Source organism: Pecten maximus, chromosome 2, assembly GCF_902652985.1.
Source record: "Pecten maximus chromosome 2, xPecMax1.1, whole genome shotgun sequence".
Classification (NCBI taxonomy): Eukaryota; Metazoa; Mollusca; class Bivalvia; order Pectinida; family Pectinidae; genus Pecten; species Pecten maximus.
Genome location: NC_047016.1, coordinates 12,906,557 through 12,928,839, shown reverse-complemented (window position 1 = coordinate 12,928,839; position 22,283 = coordinate 12,906,557). Strand labels below are relative to the sequence as shown.

General features: G+C 34.2%; 1 protein-coding gene across 2 annotated transcripts in view; it reads left to right on the top strand.

The window, feature by feature from the left end:
• LOC117318006 (protein crumbs-like) overlaps positions 1–22,283 on the top strand; it is a 105,167-nt gene that overhangs the window by 5,176 nt on the left and 77,708 nt on the right. For both annotated transcript variants that reach the window (XR_004530290.1, XM_033872979.1), the window contains exon 2: positions 10,863–11,450. Coding sequence is in view for 1 of the 2 variants with exons in the window: in XM_033872979.1 (XP_033728870.1) it covers positions 10,863–11,450 (588 nt within the window). In the remaining variant the exon portion in view is untranslated. The remainder of the gene's footprint in view (positions 1–10,862; positions 11,451–22,283) is intronic.

Genomic DNA, 22,283 nt, shown 5'->3' with positions numbered 1-22,283 from the left:
AACCATGTATGTTATCACATGTAATGTACCCTGGTTATATTGTAATAGCCGTATTTTAATATAGAAATATCCACTATAAATCACGTTGTTTTTTCCTGTAGATTTCTTTCCGTATTTGTTCATCATATTAAATGACATTCTAAAAAAACTCTTCAGGAAATGAAATTAAGGCACATACTTTCCTGTCAGATTGTGTACATGTTATAAATATATATGTATGAGATATTTTAATACGGAATCTTTCTCCCCACAAATAAACAAGAAACCATAACATCTTGATCAAGTACATCTAGTTAGATCAGTTATAAATCATACTATTATAATCAGTTTTCCATTGTTTGTATGAGAATGCAGTTTTACTTTTCATACCTCTATGAAAAAAAAACCCATAAATGGCACGAAAAAATGTGACGTCACAATTACGACAATTGATGTTACGTAATGATTTGTTCAAAAGAATCCCTTATTAAATAAGTAAAATTGTACATAAAACATGTTTTAAATTTTAAAATAAAGTGTAAGGAATTAGGTATAAGCATTGATGTCAATATTTTTCAGTTTCATAGGGATATGAAAAAAAAATGTTTGCAAACTTTTGTGAGAATCCGATATGCAGTTTCATACAGTTTGCGAACATTTTTTTTAATAATAATTCAGTCAGGGTAGGTATTGTGTAACTCAGTAATTACATTAGTCAGGATAGGTGTAATTATCACATTAGAGTAAAAATATGTAGTATAATTATAACCATAACTAATATAGTGTTATTATAACCACATAACTACACCAGTCAGGGTAAAAACAGAGTAATTATAGAGCTATGTCACCACATTATACTTAGTAGGTATTACAGATAAGACTAAGTAGACCTATGAAGGCTCTTAGTGACATTACTAGTGGTCAAGTTAATGTATAGGTATTTGATGTGTTGACATCCAGGTGATCTCAGCAGCCTCATCAGCCACAGATAGGTGAGATAATAAGTACACACACCTGATACAGGTGTAAACTAAGTAGAGTGAAGCCAGGTGTAAATGATATCCCACTGAGATATTGATACCCAAATCACATACATCACTGGGGATGAGCTTATCAATAAGTAAGTAAGCTATATACTTATGTGTCTATCAATCAGGCTCTTACATGGATGTTACAGCTGCTGGTTAGTCCCCTGCTAGTGAAACTGGCAGGGGGGGGGGGGGGGGGGACTATAGGTTTCCTCACCTGAGCCATCTTATATGTATCTGAAAAGCCAAAATTGGTCAGTGCATGCTCTAGCTGCTTAATATCTTGAGGGATTTTGATCAAACTTCACACAATGATAATATAAAGGACCATAATATCTCAGACAATTAAGTTTGAGTTTCAGGGGTTTTGGGTCAAGGCCACTGTTACTGAGTATTGCTTTGATCAATACCCATTATGCTTGTTTAGCTTGACATTAGCTTATGATGCCTTTCTTACACTTTGGTATAAAGCTGTAACATTTTTTAAGTATAAAATGTTGCATGAGAATGGAAATTGCCTTGGAGGTTAAAAGTTAAGGTTATCTGGGATTCAAACTTACCTATTAATGTGTATACTTTTACAAAATCTTATATGAAAGGTGAAACTAACTATAGTAAGTAGTAAGTAGGTGTTGTAATCTTGATTTCTTCTGCAGCCATTATATATGTAATTACTGTACTTCATGTTGCAATTTTCTTACTGTTGTTGTGCATACAAATGTATATGTCATCAATAGACAGTGTACAAAGTTACAAAACACACGTGGCTATATCTCCATTGATTATTTTCTGTAATGACAGGTGTTCACAACAACATTAACAAATATCCATATTTGGTAAAGATTAAAGTAATTCTAGTCCACAAATTGAAATATTATTTATTTATAGTTGTGTCATCTGTAACTGATGTTTATCGATATATATATATATATATATATTGATTGTAAGTGTATAGATGTGTACCACATGATGATTCAGACTCCCCGAGCTCTCCTGGGTGAAATCTAGCTGTACAAAGAAGAAGTGGAAATTTAAATAGATTAATTATAATGCTTTGAATTTCAGCAAATGTGACAAAGATTTGTTTAAGAAATTATGTTTTTAAGCAAAAGTGATTACTTGGTAAATTAAAAGTTTGTAAATTCATATAAATCAATTATTTGTTTGAATTGATGAATCAGGTCTATGCATTTGTAAATGTACCCATGTGAGATGTAATATTGTGGATCTGTGGATACCTGGCTGTGTTTTACCTGTTAAGACAAGGTCATCGCTCCATCATCCTGTATAGGGGATATTGTGCCTGTACAGCAACATATCTCCTGACGGAGTACCTTAAACAAGGGATAGCTATATACTTCCTGCTTAGTTAGTTTGGTTTCAAACTTGTGATCCTACCGTGCTGACAACTAATGTTGTGATAACCTGTATTTAAAGTAAACCTGTCTATAATACTCTGGAAATATGATTTAACAGGCAGAAACCTGTTTATTACATAAGCCCTGCCAGTATTTTTCTGGTAGATATGTTGTAGAGAATTACTCCAGAGAAGATTTAAGTTGATGAATCTTGTGTCTGCTTTGTATCACCTGAGTTTCTGAAGTGGCTCTTCAACTATGAACATCTCATTAAAGTGCTGGCCAACAGTTTTATGTACTCTGACAGGAAGACAAGGGACCCCCAATATAAGGTCTCACAGTCACTCTAGAACACTATCAGTAGTATGGTAAAACACGTACAGTATTTAACCTACTAAACACATAGGATAATAAATGCCCTGGTTGATTTTAGGATTTAGGCAACTGTTAATGATTGCTGTACCTGAAATTCAGTGTTCAGATTTTTTTTTTTTTTTTCAATGTCAGACACTGATTACATTATATTTGGTATGTAGATAGCAAGGCATTATGTCATATGTCTAAAGTTAGAATCGCATTAAGTTCAAAGGTCAAATTCAAATTAATTGGCTTTGCCCTAACTTCTGACACTCTGAAGATGATTGAAAGTTTGTTGGGTGCCACTTTCGAGTCAGGTGTGACATATCATGTCCACGTCAAGGTCACATTTAGATCAAAGGTCAAATTCATTATCTAATGCAATAATATATCTCACATATATTATGGCAGAGTTTGACACTTTCCGCTCTTGAACCAATATGACTACAAGTTAAGGTCACTATAAATTCTTTTCAAAAGTCAAATTGTCTGAGGCTAAATTACTTTTAAAATTACTAGATTACTGTTTTGCTTATTAAAAGCAAATGAAATTTTATGCATATAATTCTATTCAGTGTAGATTGAAAAGCAGCATGTTTCATGTACCACTTACAGCAATGTAGAGAGAGGCGGCAGTAGTAAGATATGATAAATTGAAGGCCTCAGAAAGACAGAAAGTAATTGTGTAGTGTCCTATGTTCTGATATTTCACATAAACTAAAAAAATGATAAAGATGCCTGTTTATCCTGGTAGTTATAATGACTGTTGGGTAGAGAAGCTGTTTGTTTCACTGTATTTCCTGTTTTAAACATGGACTTTGACATAAATGGTTCATATCTTATGGGTTTGTTAAATTAGGTGACCTTAGAGTTTTTGACTGAGGACAGTTGGTGGGGTTTTGAATGTCCAGCTGGTGATCTAGCCCATTGGCGCAAATAGATACGTCTGTAGTAGTAGGAGCTGAAAACCAAAGCACTGATCATGGCCAATTACTAGTACTAGCTTCTGTATGAAAACTATGAGGGTCATTAAGGACGTGCCAGGTTTTGGAGGTGGAGAAAAGCCGGAGTACCCTGAGAAAAACCACCGGCCTATGGTCAGTACCAGGCAACTGCCTCACATAGGTTTCGAACTCGCAACCCAGAGGTGGAGGGCTAGTGATAAAGTGTCAGGACACCTTAACCACTCAGCCAGTCCGCAGCCCCATTTCATTTCCATGGCGCATGTTCATAATTTTATATCAATATCAGGGTGAAGGGAGTGAAGACAGTGAATAAAATCCCTATCTTGATCCTCATAAATTGTCATTGCCACAATGTGGGTAGTAAGAGAATACATGTAGTAATTTTCTTCTATTAATGGTGATGTATCACCAAGGATTTTATCATCGAAGAAGATTTTGAGCATGAAGAACGTAACCAAGGGCAATGTCATAAAGGACTTTATGAGTGGAGGAAACCTGGAGGAAGTTGGAACACGTGTCAGTCTTCAGGAACTCAAGAACAATAACTCTATGAAATCAATTCTGATTCACAGTGGTTTTGTGACCCATGTTGATTGGCTGTGAAAAGAAAATTATGGTTCTCTCAGAAGTCTAAATAGAAAGAAAATGTAACGAATTAATGCAAGGATATTAAAAAGAATTAATATTTAAGGGAGACCATTGATAAAAAGGAGGATTAAGGGGAGGATGGGGTGGGAATTGTAACAGACGAAACGGGAAAGTATAAAAACAAATTATCAAAGAAGGCAATTTTATATCAGCCTATAAAATACTTAAGGAAGTCAGAATACAACAGGAAAACAACATCGTGTTTAATATTGAGGAAACAGAAAATATCTGAAAGGAAAAAGATGATGGGGAAATCAAAGAAATGTTTATCATATGCAAATTAAGGAAATCAGATATTATAGCAATACAAAGACCAATCCTTGTAAATATAGACTCTTTAAAAGAACAGTAGCTTTCTTAATAAATATATAAGGCAGCTAAGCATGGATAAATGTTTACAAGAATTTAGTCTCTAACGACCTTACAAGGAAGGAATGAAATAAAATTACGATCCGAAGTTGAGGAATCCAAGACTCTTGTCAATCGAGTGAGAGGCCCTCCCTGGATGACAGTGAAAATGTTTTTTGATTCCTGAACTACAACAATTACCAAGAACTAAATATATTGAGTACATGACAAAATCAAAAAGGAAACAAAAACTTTGCCTAGTGTTTCAGGAAATCTTTGGGATTCACTTTATTTCAACAGTCGTCGGTTCAGAACCTATAGTATTTTAGAAGTCCATCATTATCATATCATATATAATTTTTTATGACAGGGTAAGGATATATCATATTTGTTTCTGTTTTGAAATGCTCAAATTTTGAAAAGCTTGATTCTGTATGATGTGTTGCCTTGAGGTATATGATTTACGTTGCTGGTATAAATGCACATCTCTGTAGAAAATTAAGCACTTAAACAAATAATTTGTGTTATGGTGTCACTGGCAAAGCATGTAACTTAAATGGATGGCTAAGATACCACTGTCTGACAGACAGAATATCTAACTCACCTGTAAATAGAGAGAACTAGTTTCTTGCAGAAATTCTGTTTGTCCTTCACCTTGGCCTGCATTATGCATTTCTCAGTAAATACCCTAAATATGATTATAATAAATTCCATAAGAAGGATTTTTAAATTTATGAAGGTGGAGGAAATCATGAATAATTCTTACCGTTGGCGACAACTTAAGATTTAATCTGTCAGCTAGTTGGCATAAAACATTGAAAACTCCAACTATTTACAATTGTTACTGCTAAACTAGGTGTTTGAGGACGAAGTATGACAAAGACACTGCGCCCAGTCTTATTATGTTAGGTCCACTAAAACATCTGTTAATGATCCAGGTGCTATGTACATAAACTAATACACTTTTATAGGTTCAGGATACTTAAATTGCTACAACTGTGTGTCCATGCCATCTTGTACCTGTATCAGACCTTTTGTTGGGTAGATGGAATGGATGTTTTATACTGTATTATATATCATACATGGGTCTAATAAGTAATAACGATGGTATAATCCAATTTCTACCACAATACCCTGTGTTATTCAACTCTCAGACCATCAGTTAATCATTACAGCCGTTGAACTCTGTACGCATTTCGATTGGCTAACACGGTGAACTTTGACCCAAGCTGCAATTGTTATTGACGTCATCAATAATCTAATGACGTCACATCACCGGGTCCCGGACGTCACCTGTACACTTTATTTGCATACGCGAAATTATACTTGGCCACGTTTCCCTTTGATTCAAGCCGATATTATTGTGGTAGAAACAGGTCACACGACTCAAAATTGTTGGATATGGAATTTATTTCACACTCGTAAGTTATTTTTTAAAAGTTGCAAAAAACACTCGCTAAAGCTCGTGTCTTTTGTAACTTTTAAAAAATAACTTACTCGTGTGAAATAAATTCCATATCCATCAACCACTCGTGTAACCTCTATATAGGTACTGGATCCTAACAAACAAATGTTCGTTGGATGCGTATTACTAGAAATAGATAATTGTCAAGTAGTAATAATGACAATACAGACAAGTAAATTGTCGAATTTTTGAGGCAATCTGCCCCTTTATAAAGACACAGGTAACAAGGTAATATACATAATGTATATCGTGATATACAAAATGTATACATATACGTCTTTGATCAAATATGTTAAATATGTGAGTATAAATTTTAGTGCCCTAATGAGATATATTTGATATTTGAAATGTTGTATTTTTAAAGATAAAAAGTTGCATGTTTATTCACACTTTTTGATGGAAACTCATGTAGCTTACACAAATATACTCAGTGTCTTAGTGCTTATCTGGAACTGACTATACTACAATATTTACCTGTAAATGGTGGCCTTTACAATGACATACCTGACATTCCAGGCGATAAGCCTATATAAAGATTTATATATTATAGGTGAGGATCTTACCTAGGATCAAATAAATGGAGTCAAAGATCAATAAAATGGTACCAATAGAGAGGTTGGGTCTATCAATTAAACAGAGGCCGCCCCAGGGAGATTCTATAATGGTTGGCAGATCAGTTACCTATAACAGGTGTTTATGTACTGATAAAGAATTCCCCTGGGGGAAATGTATTGATGTATATATTGTATTTCATTAATAAATAACTCATCTGATGTTAAACTTTGATATTAAACTGTTGTTTTTTCCATTATTGCAGCCCTAGGCCTCCAGAAGTAGATGTACTGTATTAGCTATAGGTGCAGTGTGTTATATCTGGGAAGACAATTAAGGGGTACCTGACTGTACATATCATTAGCTGTGTGATACAGTGTGTCTCGTTAGGGAGATTTGTAGGCCGTATGTCACCTCTGTTAATCTGTCCTTAGTAATATTACCAGACTAAGGACGTATATAAACCACTATCAATCAACCAGTAAAACAGAGCAAGGTTTTGTACAGTGAATATGATAGATTAAATAAAAGTACTGCTCTGTAACAATTGATACACAGGTTGCTAAGCTTCTTTTGAACATGACCACATGTTACTTGTCATAAATTTTAAGTTTTAATATCTGTATACCAATTAAGCCAGTACATTAATAGTAGAATACCATTACAAATGCACAACCATTGTATACTAGTTGTGATATCATGTTTGTATATATATTGTCCTTGTTGGTTAAGCATCCCAAGAAGAATACAGAAAGTGCAGATTATAATGTGAAATGAATTAAGACTTTGTAATTAAAAAATGTATGTTTTTTTTCAATATTTATAAACATTAGACATTGTTAAGATTTGTTTCTCTTTAATATACAAAGTACATGTATACATGAATTTCTGAAGTACCATTCCATTATATATGTGTATATTGTCACATAACAAGATAAACAAAAACAGCTATAGATTTAAGTTACCTCAGTCCAACCCCACAAACAGCTATAGATTTAAGTTACCTCAGTGAAACCCCACTACAGCTATAGATTTAAGTTACCTCAGTCAAACCTACAAACAGCTATAGATTTAAGTTACCCCAGTCAAACCCCACGAACAGCTATAGATTTAAGTTACCTCAGTCAAACCCCACAAATAGCTATAGATTTAAGTTACCTCAGTGAAACCCACAAACAGCTATAGATTTGAGTTACCTCAGTCAAACCCCACAAACAGCTATAGATTTAAGCTACCTCAGTTTAACCCCACAAATAGCTATAGATTTAAGTTACCTCAGCCAAACCCCACAAACAGCTATAGATTTAAGTTACCTCAGTCAAACCCCACAAACAGCTATAGATTTAAGTTACCTCAGTCAAACCCCACAAACAGCTATAGATTTAAGTTACCTCAGTCAAACCCCTCAAACAGCTATAGATTTAAGTTACCTCAGTCAAACCTCACAAACAGCTATAGATTTAAGTTACCTCAGTCAAACCCCACAAACAGCTATAGATTTAAGTTACCTCAGTCCAACCTACAAACAGCTATAGATTTAACTTACCTCAGTGAAACCCCACAAACAGCTATAGATTTAAGTTACCTCAGTCAAACCCCACAAACAGCTATAGATTTAAGTTACCTCAGTCAAACCCCACAAACAGCTATAGATTTAAGTTACCTCAGTCAAACCCCACAAACAGCTATAGATTTAAGTTACCTCAGTCAAACCCCACAAACAGCTATAGATTTAAGTTACCTCAGTTTAACCCCACAAACAGCTATAGATTTAAGTTACCTCAGTCAAACCCCACAAACAGCTATAGATTTAAGTTACCTCAGTCAAACCCCACAAACAGCTATAGATTTAAGTTACCTCAGTCAAACCTACATACAGCTATAGATTTAAGTTACCTCAGTCAAACCGACTGAGATATTAAAAGATATGTTCCTCTTAAAACCAGAATTAACCAGAAAAGCCCTCGGGCTTATATTTCCACTTGGGTCCATGTTCTTTATAACTTTCCTAGGTTTCAAACTGGAGAAGAACAGACTAGAAGTCTGATGCTCTATAAGTTTACAGTGTAAATAGGCCTATAATTGTGGTTTACTCTGTCAAGTTATTTATTGTAGGTGTATAAACCATTCTGTTGACTCACATAAACAGTGTTTCTGTATTTAGAGACCATTTGTTTGAGTAGGAGTTATTGAGAATGAATTATACACTTTTTAACCAAATGTAACACAATTACTTTCTTATTTGACATCACTAAATTTGTCTAAGATCAATAACGACAAGTTTGTTTATAATATTGATATTCTGTCTAGATCCGTTGAATCACATTAAGAAAACCTTGCTATATGATTCATATTAAATTACATGTATGCTGATGATAATCAAATTCCTTATCCATAATACTGTTGGGCTGGAAAAGAAACATCAGTAAAAATGTAAACGATATATACCAGGTATGGTTTTTAGCCCTGATGTGCATCTTCAGGTGGTGAACTATTGAAAGTGGTCTACCTTTGTCCGATCAGTGGTTTGTTAATTGCTCGATCTGCCTGTTGTCTGTTGCTCAATCAGTGGTCTTTCACCCAACAAGTGGTCTGTTGTCCAGTCAGTTGTCTGTTGTCCAGTCAGTAGTCTGTTGTCCAGTCAGTGGTCTGTTGTCCAGGCAGTGGTCTGTTGTCCAGTCAGTAGTCTGTTGTCCAGTCAGTTGTCCGTTGTCCAGTCAATGGTCTGTTGTACAGGCAGTGGTCTGTTGTCCAGTCAGTTGTCCGTTGTCCAGTCAATGGTCTGTTGTCCAGTCAGTAGTCTGTTGTCCAGTCAGTAGTCTGTTGTCCAGTCAGTTGTCTGTTGTCCTGTCAGTTGACTGTTGTCCAGTCAGTAGTCTATTGTCCTGTCAGTTGTCCATTGTCCAGTCAGTTGTCCATTGTCCAGTCAGTTGTCCATTGTCCAGTCAGTTGTCTGTTGTCCTGTCAGTTGTCTGTTGTCCTGTCAGTTGTCTGCTGTCTAATCAGTGGTCTTTTGTCCAATGGTCTTTCGTCAATTAATACTTAAAACTATCATACATACTGTAATGTAGACATTGGAAATCCCCAATTAAAAGGATATGTTAGGTGGATGTATCTGTCAGTGTACAGTAAAACACTCTAGTTGGTATTTACTTATCTTGTTTGGTTGTTGTATGGTGTTGATAACTCACACAAATCTGGGTGTGAGGAGGCTATGGTTAGATGATTGTGTTATCAGGTTTACACTGATAGCTAGCCCTGTACTGGAATATAGGCCAATCGGTTTTCATCATTAGTTTGCATCAGTTCCACATTTGTTACGTAATACTTACAACAGAGAACAATACTTGTCATCACATTAGTGATTGTATTACATTGATTGCCTGATTTTGATAAAGGTTTCATTACATGAACAGACCTTCAAGAAGTTCAGATATGAATTTGTTGGGTTGATCGATGGTCAAAGTCGACGTCACTATTGCTAAAAACAATTTGTTTTTTACTGTCACATATATCTTTTGTCAACACATGAGATGTTGTAATGTTAATTGCCTGATTTTGGTGATTGGAACTTCACATTCATTTTTGCATAGGACATACCTTGAACAAGTGTGAATTTTGAAGTGATTGGTATATGTTTTGAAGGTCACTGTTACTAAAAATAGATTTTTCTTTTGCATCAGTTCACTTCAATGTTTTTCAAAGGCTTCAAAGTCCATAGGTATACATCCCATACTCTTTTAATTTAGTTTATATACAAGATATGATAAAATGACAATGGGGTGTTTGATATTGGATTTAATTGTTCATCAAACTAAAATTTCTTAAATTACTTTTAGAATTTGAATTAAATTCACAAAATATCTTATGTTTGTGTATTATATCCTGAATTGCTAAAATTGTAGTTATGTTTTTTGTGATGGCTGCCGCCAGTGAGCTTCACAATCATTGATTGCATTTGTTGTTATTTCAACATCAGAAACTAAATGACAATGCATCAATGAAAAACCCTACCTTTCATTCACCAATGCATCGGTGAATCATATCACCACTAATATGAAGTTATCAAATAAAGAACAGACTTTTGATCCATACTGAGAAATAAAGAGTTGTGTAAATCACATGTGCAATGTCTTATGATCTGTGTCCTTTATTTTTACAGTGCTGGGTTTCATCCTCTTCCTGCTAGACGTTCCAACGGAGGCCACAACCAATGGGGGTGTAGCGTTTTTTAATGTGTCTATGAATTCCAGTTTACACATCCAAGGAACAAACTTTACGTGGAACCAAATTGGTGCACAGTTAGCGTTTAGCTACAGAACTTGTTCTGGTGGCCAGCTTCTTTATCAGCGTGGCTCCACCGGAGACTTTATTTCACTAGATTTAAATAGCAATGGAACATTGGAATTTCGGTGGAAGGCTGGAAATGAAGAACATTTTATTCCTTACGGGAGTTCTTTTATAGGAAAAGATTCTTATTATGTAAAAATTCATCGTACAGTTTTTAATATTTTAGCATTAGAAGTTCATTTATTTGGAAATACTGTTTTAAATGTATCTATAGCCAATACTACATATCGAGCAAGTATTTGGCATGTGAACTTTGGGGGCAGTGCAGGTATCCAGGTGGGGCGTCAACTGACTGGATGTGTAATGGAAGGCCCTGGAATCTCATTCAGGAACAACAGTAATGTTCAGCCAATCAATGTGGTATGGAGCGACACCTGTCCAATCAGTAGCTGTTCTACAGGTAAGTAATTGTCTCTCAACTAATATCCATGATAAATACAACAACAGCCTAAAATCAACGCAACCATTGAATACACCTGTCTAATTAATACAGGGGGCCATTGATCATGATAGCTCGGTCAGTGGAGCGGTCAGGCTTATGCACCTGTGGTGTATGGTTCGATCCCCACCCAGGGCAGTTTTTCTCCGAAGCCATGCATGGAGTGTCATGGACTGTTGTCAATGTGTCACTTGGCCAGATACTTTACCTCAATTGCACTTACTAGTGTGTGACAGGCCTCCTGTATGTTGTTTGGTGAGGTAGCCACCAGCTACTACTAGGTGGAGACTCCCCACCACAAAATGGCCCTGATTTCTCACAAGTAGATAATATTAAAACCTGCCTTGGAAAAGTAAGGTGAATTGCATGCAATTATAGTTTGAAGACATTGTGTGCCAAACTGACTAAACATGATGGAAAAAATGGATTCAACTCCTCATGTGTACTCGATTTTATGAGAAAAATAATTTGTATTTCAATATTTTTTGTGTGTTCTTATTGCCTATCACTCAGCAGACGTAACAGGAATGTCTATGGCTACAGAATAGGAAAGTGCAGGATTGTTATGTAGTACTGTATTTTCACATTTTTGTTGTAGATTTTAATGGTTTTATATGTCCAGTTGATGTAATACAATTCTTAGAGGTTATCTGAAGGTCTTGAGCTGTAATACATCGTAAAAACAATCTTTGCTTTACATATCCAAGACTGTTTGGTATTTCCTACATTTGATTAAGGTTTAAAGACCTTTGGTCAATCAACATAATTGAAATGAAAACAGAACTGGTCTGTTTACACAAAGGCTGCAGTAATTATTTATATAGAAATATAGGTGTGTATTGTATAGGTCCATAAACCTGTGAATTTATAAAGAAAAGCTTAGCTTTCTCAAGTTTCAAAGGAAACTGTATTTGATATGTATTTGATCATGTGACCACTAAAATATGCATAACATGAGATTTTTTAAGGTTTCGGTTATAATTAAATTTATTTCCCACACATAATACACAGGTATACTCTGGTATATAATATACACACGTGTATACAGAGGGATACCCTGGTATATAATATACACATGTGTATACAGAGGTATACCCTAGTATATATAATACATTATGTACCAGGGTATACATCACTGTAACTTACATCACTGTAAGCATCACAGTAAACTACATGTGTGTATAATATATCATATACCGGGTATACATGTGTGTATAATACATTATATATCAGGGTATACCTCTGTATACATGTGTGTATAATACAGTATATACCAGGGTATACCTCTCTATACATGTGTGTATAATATATTATATACCAGGGTATACCTCTCTATAAATGTGTGTATAATATATCATATACCGGGGTATACCTCTCTATACATGTGTGTATAATATATCATATACCGGGGTATACCTCTCTATACATGTGTGTATAATATATTATATACCAGGGTATACCTCTCTATACATGTGTGTATGATATATTATATACCGGGGTATACCTCTCTATACACGTGTGTATAATATATTATATACAGGGGTATACATGTGTGTATAATACATTATATACCAGGGTATACCTCTCTATACATGTGTGTATGATATATTATATACCAGGGTATACCTCTCTATACATGTGTGTATGATATATTATATACCGGGGTATACATGTGTGTATGATACATTATATACCGGGGTATACCTCTCTATACATGTGTGTATGATATATTATATACCGGGGTATACATGTGTGTATGATACATTATATACTAGGGTATACATGTGTGTATGATACATTATATACTAGGGTATACATGTGTGTATAATATATAATATACCAGGGTATACCTCTCTATACATGTGTGTACAATATATTATATACCAGGGTATACCTCGTGGATATATATATATATACCTGCTGTAAATATGAATTAAATCTGTAGAGAGGGAATTTGTATAAACTTTTAGCATAAATCATTTAAATCATCTGACATCATTTTACATTGATTTATTTACATTATAAATTTATTATATTGCATTGTTCTTTGTAGAGTAAGGGAAGTAACTCTTGTTTGCTTGTTGAAATAAGTCACCAAGCAATTGTGCAAGGGAGATAATTAATATTTCCATGTCTATTTGGAATTTGGGGACAATATGAGAGGAAGTTTAATAAGTTGAACAACTTTGGTAGCTGTATGTATAGATTATGTAAAAGGTATTATAAACAAAACATGTACTAATGTGTGATGTGGTACATGTATTTATTTTGTATGGCATGAGTTAAAGGGCTGACAATTCAGGAATATTTTTGAGGTGATCAAATTACTTTACAATAATTCCTGTTTACAGACTTTCTTTGATTTTTTTAAACAAAAATTTCAGCATCCATTCTCTGACTCCATCAATATATCAAAGCTAAAAAAAGAAAGCCTTAAGTTATACCAGCTCTGTCCATGTTCAGTTGTACCAGCTCTGTCCATGTTCAGTTGTACCAGCTCTGTCCATGTTCAGTTGTACCAGCTCTGTCCATGTTCAGTTGTACCAGTTCAGTGTCTAAGTTTAGTTGTACCTGCAGTCCAGTGTCTATGTTCAGTAGCAAAATACTTGTCAACAAAAAAGTCATGTTTTCTGTCCCTTAAATGAAGAAATGTTTGATATTGACTTTCAGATTATTTGTATCAGGATGTGTAGAGTACTGTTTTCTGCTCGGGGGAAACACCAGTATATAAGGAACCAGATTTTAGATTTCTTTATTACTAAACACTCTTCCATGTTACTGGAGATCTGCAGAAATAAGATGATGAAATTGTAACTGTAGTCAGGAAGCATTGATTTTGTTGAGGGCTTGGCTCAGCCATTAGAAATGTGTATTAATATACATGTATTCATTGTTATGGTCAAAGAGCCTGTCATCAATGGAATAAAGGCCTCCATCTTACCAATATTTAGAATTCAGCACTATGAATCAGTCTAATATTTAGAATTCAGCACTATGAATCAATAATATTTAGAATTCAGCACTATAGATATATGAATCAATTTAATTTTTAGAATGTGTCTGATGTCAATTCAATGATTTAGATTGATGTTACAGCAATGCATATTATATTATTCAGATTACAGTGATAGAGATTACCGTCTGTTGTAGATTAAAGCAGTGTAAATAAGAAATGAAGTTAACAGTGGTGTACATTATAGTTTTCTGTGATGTAGTTTACTGTGATGTAGTTTACTGTAATGTAGTTTACTGATGTGATGAAGTTTACTGTGATGTAGTTTACTGTGATGAAGTTTACTGTGATGTAGTTTACTGTGATGAAGTTAACAGTGATGAATTTAATGTGATGAAGTTTACAGTGATGTAGTTTACTGTGATGTAGTTTACTGTGATGAAGTCTACAGTGATGTAGTTTACAGTGATGAAGTCTACTGTGATGTAGTTTACTGTGATGTAGTTTACTGTAATGTAGTTTACTGATGTGATGTAGTTTACTGTGATGTAGTTTACAGTGATGAACTTTACTGTGATGTAGTTTACAGTGATGAAGTTTACTGTGATGAAGTTTACTGTGATATAGTTTACTGTGATGTAGTTTACAGTGATGTAGTTTACTGTGATGAAGTTTACTGTGATGAACTTTACTGTGATGTAGTTTACAGTGATGAAGTTTACAGTGATGTAGTTTACTGTGATGTAGTTTACTGTGATGAAGTTTACTGTGTTGTAGTTTACTGTGATGTAGTTTACAGTGATGAAGTTTACTGTGATGTAGTTTACTGTGATGTAGTTTACAGTGATGTAGTTTACTGTGATGTAGTTTACTGTGATGTAGTTTACTGTGATGTAGTTTACTGTGATGAAGTTTACATTGATGTAGTTTACTGTGATGAAGTTTACTGTGATGTAGTTTATGGTGATGACGTTTACAGTGATGACGTTTACAGTGATGTAGTTTACAGTGATTTAGTTTACTGTGATGTAGTTTACAATGATGTAGTTTATAGTGATGAAGTTTACTGTGATGAAGTTTACAGTGATGAAGTTTACAGTGATGTAGTTTGCAGTGATGAAGTTTACTGTGATGTAGTTTACTGTGATGTAGTTAACAGTGATGTAGTTTACTGTGATGAAGTTTACTGTGATGTAGTTTACAGTGATGTAGTTTACTGTGATGTAGTTAACAGTGATGTAGTTTACTGTGATGAAGTTTACTGTGATGTAGTTTACAGTGATGTAGTTTACTGTGATGTAGTTTACAGGGATGAAGTTTACTGTGATGTAGTTTACTGTGATGTAGTTTACTGTGATGTTGTTTACAGTGATGAAGTCTACAGTGATGTAGTTTACAGTGATGTAGTTTACAGTGATGTAGTTTACAGTGATGTAGTTTACTGTGATGAAGTTTACTGTGATGTAGTTTACAGTGATGTAGTTTACAGTGATGTAGTTTACAGTGATGAAGTTTACAGTGATGTAGTTTACTGTGATGAAGTCTACAGTGATGTAGTTTACTGTGATGAAGTTTACTGTGATGTAGTTTACTGTGATATAGTTTACTGTGATGTAGTTTACTGTGATATAGTTTACTGTGATGAAGTTTACAGTGATATAGTTTTCAGTGATGTAGTTTACAGTGATGAAGTTTACAGTGATGTAGTTTACTGTGATGAAGTCTACAGTGATGTAGTTTACTGTGATGAAGTTTACTGTGATGTAGTTTACTGTGATATAGTTTACTGTGATGTAGTTTACTGTGATGTAGTTTACTGTGATATAGTTTACTGTGATGTAGTTTACTGTGATATAGTTTACTGTGATGTAGTTTACAGTGATATAGTTTACAGTGATGTAGTTTACTGTGATATAGTTTACTGTGATGTAGTTTACTGTGATGTAGTTTACAGTGATGTAGTTTACAGTGATGAAGTTTACAGTGATGTAGTTTACTGTGATGAAGTCTACAGTGATGTAGTTTACTGTGATGAAGTTTACTGTGATGTAGTTTACAGTGATGTAGTTTACAGTGATGTAGTTTACAGTGATGAAGTTTACAGTGATGTAGTTTACTGTGATGAAGTCTACAGTGATGTAGTTTACTGTGATGAAGTTTACTGTGATGTAGTTTACAGTGATGTAGTTTACTGTGATATAGTTTACTGTGATGTAGTTTACTGTGATATAGTTTACTGTGATGTAGTTTACAGTGATATAGTTTACAGTGATGTAGTTTACTGTGATATAGTTTACTGTGATGTAGTTTACTGTGATGTAGTTTACAGTGATGTAGTTTACTGTGATATAGTTTACTGTGATGAAGTTTACTGTGATGTAGTTTACTGTGATATAGTTTACTGTGATGTAGTTTACAGTGATGTAGTTTACAGTGATGAAGTTTACAGTGATGTAGTTTACTGTGATGAAGTCTACAGTGATGTAGTTTACTGTGATGAAGTCTACAGTGATGTAGTTTACTGTGATGTATTTTACAGTTATGTTGTTTACAGTGATGTAGTTTACAGTGATGAAGTTTACAGTGATGAAGTTTACTGTGATGTAGTTTACTGTGATGAAGTCTACAGTGATGTAGTTTACAGTGATGTAGTTTACTGTGATGTAGTTTACAGTGGTGAAGTTTACTGTGATGAAGTCTACAGTGATGTAGTTTACAGTGATGTAGTTTACTGTGATGAAGTCTACAGTGATGTAGTTTACTGTGATGAAGTCTACAGTGATGTAGTTTACAGTGATGTAGTTTACAGTGATGTAGTTTACAGTGATGTAGTTTACAGTGAAGTAGTTTACAGTGATGAAGTCTACAGTGATGTAGTTTACTGTGATGAAGTCTACAGTGATGTAGTTTACTGTGATGTAGTTAACAGTGATGAAGTTTACTGTGATGTAGTTTACTGTGATGAAGTTTACTGTGATGTAGTTTACTGTGATGTAGTTTACAGTGATGAAGTCTACAGTGATGTAGTTTACAGTGATGAAGTCTACTGTGATATAATTTACTGTGATGTAGTTTACTGTGATGTAGTTTACAGTGATGTAGTTTACAGTGATGTAGTTTACTGTGATGTAGTTTACAGTGATGTAGTTTACAGTGATGAAGTTTACAGTGATGTAGTTTACTGTGATGTAGTTTACTGTGATGTAGTTTACAGTGATGAAGTTTACTGTGATGTAGTTTACTGTGATGTAGTTACAGTGATGAAGTTTACAGTGATGTAGTTTACAGTGATGTAGTTTACTGTGATGTAGTTTACAGTGATGAAGTCTACAGTGATGTAGTTTACTGTGATGAAGTTTACTGTGATGTAGTTTACTGTGATATAGTTTACTGTGATGTAGTTTACTGTGATGTAGTTTACTGTGATATAGTTTACTGTGATGTAGTTTACTGTGATGTAGTTTACTGTGATGTAGTTTACAGTGATGTAGTTTACTGTGATATAGTTTACTGTGATGAAGTTTACTGTGATGTAGTTTACTGTGATATAGTTTACTGTGATGTAGTTTACAGTGATGTAGTTTACAGTGATGTAGTTTACAGTGATGAAGTTTACAGTGATGTAGTTTACTGTGATGAAGTCTACAGTGATGTAGTTTACTGTGATGAAGTTTACTCTGATGTAGTTTACAGTGATGTAGTTTACAGTGATGTAGTTTACAGTGATGAAGTTTACAGTGATGTAGTTTACTGTGATGAAGTCTACAGTGATGTAGTTTACTGTGATGAAGTTTACTGTGATGTAGTTTACAGTGATGTAGTTTACTGTGATATAGTTTACTGTGATGTAGTTTACTGTGATATAGTTTACAGTGATGTAGTTTACTGTGATATAGTTTACTGTGATGTAGTTTACTGTGATGTAGTTTACAGTGATGTAGTTTACTGTGATATAGTTTACTGTGATGAAGTTTACTGTGATGTAGTTTACTGTGATATAGTTTACAGTGATGTAGTTTACAGTGATGTAGTTTACAGTGATGAAGTTTACAGTGATGTAGTTTACTGTGATGAAGTCTACAGTGATGTAGTTTACTGTGATGAAGTCTACAGTGATGTAGTTTACTGTGATGTAGTTTACAGTGATGTAGTTTACTGTGATGTAGTTAACAGTGATGAAGTTTACTGTGATGTAGTTTACTGTGATGTAGTTTACAATGATGAAGTTTACAGTGATGTAGTTTACAGTGATGAAGTCTACAGTGATGTAGTTTACTGTGATGTAGTTTACAGTGATGTAGTTTACAGTGATGTAGTTTATGGTGATGAAGTTTACAGTGATGTAGTTTACTGTGATGAAGTTTACTGTGATGTAGTTTACAGTGATGTAGTTTATGGTGATGAAGTTTACAGTGATGTAGTTTACAGTGATGTAGTTTATAGTGATGAAGTTTTACAGTGATGTAGTTTACTGTGATGTAGTTTACTGTGATGTAGTTTACTGTGATGAAGTTTACAGTGATGTAGTTTACTGTGATGTAGTTTACAGTGATATAGTTTACTGTGATGTAGTTTACAGTGATGTAGTTTACTGTGATGTAGTTAACAGTGATGAAGTTTACTGTGATGTAGTTTACTGTGATGTAGTTTACAATGTGATGTAGTTTACAGTGATGAAGTTTACAGTGATGTAGTTTACAGTGATGTAGTTTACAGTGATGTAGTTTACAGTGATGTAGTTTACTGTGATGTAGTTTATAGTGATGTAGTTTACTGTGATGTAGTTTACAGTGATGTAGTTTACTGTGATGTTGTTTACTGTGATGTAGTTTACAGTGATGTAGTTTACTGTGATGTAGTTTACAGTGATGTAGTTTACTGTGATGTAGTTTACAGTGATGTAGTTTACTGTGATGTAGTTAACAGTGATGAAGTTTACTGTGATGTAGTTTACTGTGATTTAGTTAACTGTGATGTAGTTTACAGTGATGTAGTTTACTGTGATGTAGTTTACAGTGATGTAGTTTACAGTGATGTAGTTGACAGTGATGTAGTTTACTGTGATGTAGTTTACAGTGGTGAAGTTTACAGTGATGTAGTTTACAGTGATGTAGTTTACAGTGATGTAGTTTACTGTGATGTAGTTTACAGTGATATAGTTTACTGTGATATAGTTTACTGTGATGTAGTTTACAGTGATGTAGTTTACTGTGATGAAGTTTACTGTGATGTAGTTTACTGTGATGTAGTTTACAGTGATGTAGTTTACAGTGATGTAGTTTACTGTGATGAAGTTTACTGTGATGTAGTTTACATTGATGTAGTTTACTGTGATGTAGTTTACAGTGATGTAGTTTACTGTGATGTAGTTTACATTAATGAAGTTTACAGTGATGTAGTTTACTGTGATGTTGTTTACTGTGATGTAGTTTACAGTGATGTAGTTTACTGTGATGTAATTTACTGTTATGTAGTTTACAGTGATATAGTTTACTGTGATGTAGTTTACTGTGATGTGGTTTAGTTTGATGTATATTGCAGAAGTGTAGATTACTTTTAGGTAAATGATGATGTAGCTAGATCATAATGAAGTAGAATATTGATGTAGATTGCAGGGATATGCAGTCTTGTAAATTAAAGTGTATAGTGTGGATTACATCAATGTATTTTCTTGGTATAGATTATAATGGCATACATATAATGTTAAAGGTATATATATGTGGTCAGATGGACGTTGGTGTACAGTACATGTACTCTACAGCTACTATATCATTGTGATATATTATGCCCAGGTAATGTTGTATCTTTACAGAGGTGTCATTGTATCTCTGTGTCACTTGACCAAAGTAGGTGATTAATGACCTAGGGGTGATACTGTTACTATGTAATGCCATATGTGGACATGATAATTACCCAGTCCTCCGCCACATAGGTATGTGGTCACCTCACCAGTCTATAATGGTCAGTCATGAGGATATATAACCCAAAGCAATGACCAGACCAGCAGATCTGAGAATTGATAGCATAATTCCTGTACAGAATTCCAGTTGTGATTTCAAGTATTAGCCCACAATATTTCTCAAATATATGTTTTCCTGGTGTTCAAACCGTAGGAACCAAACTCTCTAACTCACTGTGATTTTGTTTGCTAATAAGATTTGGTTTTAAGTGTATGGTATTGAAGATTTCAATTCTTTGTCTAGTTGTGTACAGGAAACTCATCTTAGATAAAAGCTTATCTGTGTGTACCTTGGTATATAGATATCTGTGTGTACCTTGGTATATAGATACCTGTGTGTACCTTGGTATATAGATACCTGTGTGTACCTTGGTATATAGATATCTGTGTGTACCTTGGTATATAGATATCTGTGTGTACCTTGGTATATAGATATCTGTGTGTACCTTGGTATATAGATATCTGTGTGTACCTTGGTATATAGATATCTGTGTGTACCTTGGTATATAGATATCTGTGTGTACCTTGGTATATAGATATCTGTGTGTACCTTGGTATATAGATATCTGTGTGTACCTTGGTATATAGATATCTGTGTGTACCTTGGTATATATATATCTGTGTGTACCTTGGTATATAGATATCTGTGTGTACCTTGGTATATAGATATCTGTGTGTACCTTGGTATATAGATATCTGTGTGTACCTTGGTATATAGATATCTGTGTGTACCTTGGTATATAGATATCTGTGTGTACCTTGGTATATAGATATCTGTGTGTACCTTGGTATATAGATATCTGTGTGTACCTTGGTATATAGATATCTGTGTGTACCTTGGTATATAGATATCTGTGTGAACCTTGGTATATATATATCTGTGTGTACCTTGGTATATAAATATCTGTGTGTACCTTGGTATATAGATATCTGTGTAATGGACCTGATACCACAACTTCTGATTCAGTTGATTATAGCTGTAATGGTCAAGTGTTGATAGACTGGTCACTCGTTTTCACCCATAGGCTGCTTGTATTTTATGTTCTGTTTCCTATCTTCAGCTTGGTTATGACAAGTATGTCCAGATTGATATAAAGTTTACCAGAGAATCCAGTTATGTTTATGTGCTATATAGCTGTCTCATCAATGAAAATAGAGAGACATTATGGTGGTCCATGTTTACAAATTATTGTATACCTGAATCAAAGTCTAAGGATTTATTGTGACAGCAGGAAAATCATAATGATCTTAAGAAAGACCTTATATATAGATAACCCAGAAAAAAAAAACACTTCATAGATGTAAAAGTTTTCAACATGGTTTATCAAACTTTGACTTTAATTTCTCTCATTTCCCTTATAATCCTTGGGGAGAGAGGTCTTACATAGTGACATCTCGGGTTATTATAACATGAAAAAAAAATTAACTGATTATGAGTACAATTATGTTTAAAACAAGGTGAAAATCAGTAACATAAACCTCTCAATAGGGAGGATTGGCATGTACACTTGTATATGTGTGTGAGCTGACCCTACCGAAGAGTGACACATAATGCCTTCTACATATACAGAGTTATAGCCCTTTGTTCAGGTTCAGGTCTGAAATTTGGATTGCTTGCAAAACTCAGCCTTATTAACAGTGAGGTATTAAAGACATGTGCACATTCCTGTTTACATGTCATTTAAATGTCACCCATCTGTTAAAATGTCACATGCCAGAACAGTTATAACTGCCTGTGTAGTTCAGACTTCTGACTGATGGTCGAACACCAAACTGGAGGAGAAAACTAATGCTTGTTTTGTGTTTGTAAGTCACCTTACTCATTACAAGGACACAAAAACTCATTGTTATGTCACATCAGAGAGTGGATGTTTATATATCA